The 2,500-nt window shown below is 37.6% G+C and overlaps 1 protein-coding gene across 8 annotated transcripts in view; it reads left to right on the top strand.

The window, feature by feature from the left end:
• FOXP2 (forkhead box P2) overlaps nucleotides 1–2,500 on the top strand; it is a 543,555-nt gene that overhangs the window by 501,892 nt on the left and 39,163 nt on the right. For all 8 annotated transcript variants that reach the window (XM_087860884.1, XM_087860888.1, XM_087860887.1 and 5 more), the window contains 2 exons: nucleotides 1–30; nucleotides 1,696–1,779. The exon at nucleotides 1–30 is cut by the window's left edge and continues 58 nt beyond it. In XM_087860884.1, the coding sequence (XP_087717010.1) occupies nucleotides 1–30; nucleotides 1,696–1,779 (114 nt within the window). The remainder of the gene's footprint in view (nucleotides 31–1,695; nucleotides 1,780–2,500) is intronic.

Below are 2,500 nucleotides of genomic sequence, written 5' to 3'. Positions count from 1 at the left end.
ATGCAGGTGGTCCAACAGTTAGAAATACAGGTTTGTTGGGTGCTGTCTTCATGGACCCCTTTTGCAGATTTCTGGTGTGTCACATTGAGTAACGGGCAGATCCCGAGTCCTTTAACACAATGACTAATAGAAATACGTGGGATTTTCATTTGTTTATAACAACAGCTGCGACTAATGAATCAGGGTGGGTTGCTATAGTTTAATGACCTTATCACTTAGACCTGTCTGACCTTTAGACCACATCATGTAGATTTGGGTATCCCAAAAGAGTCAACTCTAATTTTTTTTCCCTAATAGAAGTTAGGCTATACTCCACAGCTGGATACGAATTTATCACTGAGACAGTTTTCACAGGAGCTGATCTTCATGTGTTCCATGACATTTTATAATGTAGCAAAAAAGTCTTTATAGTATCATGCCTGTAAGATACCACCCTGAAAAACCCTTTTTTTTCTTTTCTACCTCTACTTTTTTTTTTGATTAAAGGACGTGCAAAGATTCATAAGACTTACCTTTACTAGAATAATGGCCAGTCACCTATAATACCATGGACAATAATACATATGTGTTGTTTCCGATGCTGCTGATTTAAGTTTAAAAACACTTCTGTTAATATTGAAACAGAATTTGGTTAAAAAATAAATGGAGCTCATAAAACTGATCAGAAAGCAATCGTACACCCTATCATCCCTGTTATGTTTTTACCAACCCTTTAAAGCTTTGGCTAATATTTCGTCTTAAAGATTATTTTTTTCTCAATCAAACCAATACTTCATTTCATTTAATTAAATGTACAGTTTCTTTTTCTAAACACATTACTATGTCTTAAATTGTTTTAAATTCATCACGTCACAGCTGTTTTCCACAGAGCTACTGAACACATTTTATTTTGACCTGTAAAATAATCAGGAACACGTAAAAAGCATCGTGACTGCTGCAGTTCGTAAAGCTTTTGGTAGACCTGTTTACCGTTTATAAAAGGTAGACTAAAACACAAGAGTTTCGCTGATGATCCAGTCTGCAGTGTGACCAATTACGCCTCTTTTCTTTTTCTTTTTCTTTTCTTTTTTTTTTTTTTTTCCTCCCTCTGCTGTGTCTGACTGATGGAAAAGTAAGGTCCGTCAGTTGTAATGAGACCCAGTGCAAGTATAGATGCCGACTCCCGTGGCAGAGTTCAGCGTTTCACACTGCCTGGTCTCTGTCACTCTATTGAATTAGATTGATGATGGCAGATTGCAGGGGGCACTAACTGGACCTCAGTGGGAATGCATGAAGTGTGTAGACAATCCTGGCAGGCACTTCGCTTTGAGAACCCTTCACCCCTTCACAGCTGTTGGCACTAGTCCATTGCTAACAGTGTCCACAGGACTTTAAAAGACACCGTGGGCCTTCTAATTTATGGTTTCAGTAACTTGTTACTGTCGAGGCAAGTGTGACCTCAATTCTCTTATTGACAAAAAGATGAAGTGTTATTTGTTTTCTCTGACCTTTTAACATAAGGAAAGCTATAAAAGTTTTCCGCCCCCCCCCATAGCCAAAGTTGCATTTCCTCCCAGATAAGTTCCTACTGACACAAGACTTTTATATGCAGGAATCATTACTCTGAGACAAGCTCAATGATAAGATGTATCACGGCCATAAAATAGCTATATCAGTCATTTCTAAAACGCTTCTGATCTCACTCTTTCTTAACAGCTTTCTAAAGAACGCGAACGTCTTCAAGCAATGATGACCCACTTGCACATGCGACCCTCAGAGCCCAAACCATCTCCCAAACCTGTAAGTGCATATTGCTTTATAAACAGTAAATAGCTCTACCGATGTAACAGACTAAGAAAATGAACAATTTAGCGACAGTTAGAAAACAATGAGTGTGATGAAAAATATGGCAATAAAATGAAAGTAAAATGCAATCGCTTGTCAAATTGTATGTTTCTTTTAAAGTAATGCTATCTTTTACAAAATCTATCCAATCTACACCGTGGGTGACACTAAACAAAGTACACCTATCAGCGCACAAATCACCGCCTTGAGGCTGAAGCCAGACAGAATATCTTTCTGTGATAGGTTTACAGATATGAGAAGGAAACCCACTTTGAGCAAGCTGAAAAGCAGTACAAATCACGAATAGAAAGGTATGTGGTATGCTGAGGAGGACTTAGATCAATCGTCAGATACATATAAATCGATTTTTTTTCTATCAAATATTTTCTGGAAAATGTCATAGTGCGTTCGAGCCAATTCTATCCTATTTCTTTGGTTGTGACTTCAGTTAAGATATGCTTCACATATTTTGTTTTGCTATATAGTATACGCAGCGTTAATTTGGAGAGCTGAGGACAAAGGGAAATGGGTAATTATAGAAAATAAAACCTGCACTTTCCCCGAAATGTATAGCTTTAAGCACAACCCGATAATGTAGTCAGATACACAGACTATTGAAAAGAATATACTTTCTCTCACTCAGCTCATGTTTGCACAGAAACTTAGAGTAATCAAC

The sequence above is a fragment of the Ursus americanus genome, chromosome 3 (assembly GCF_024610735.1).
Source record: "Ursus americanus isolate L20-20 chromosome 3, mUrsAme1.1.p, whole genome shotgun sequence".
NCBI classification, from domain to species: Eukaryota; Metazoa; Chordata; class Mammalia; order Carnivora; family Ursidae; genus Ursus; species Ursus americanus.
The sequence above is the reverse complement of the archived record's forward strand: the minus strand, read 5'-3'. Positions and strand labels throughout refer to the sequence as shown.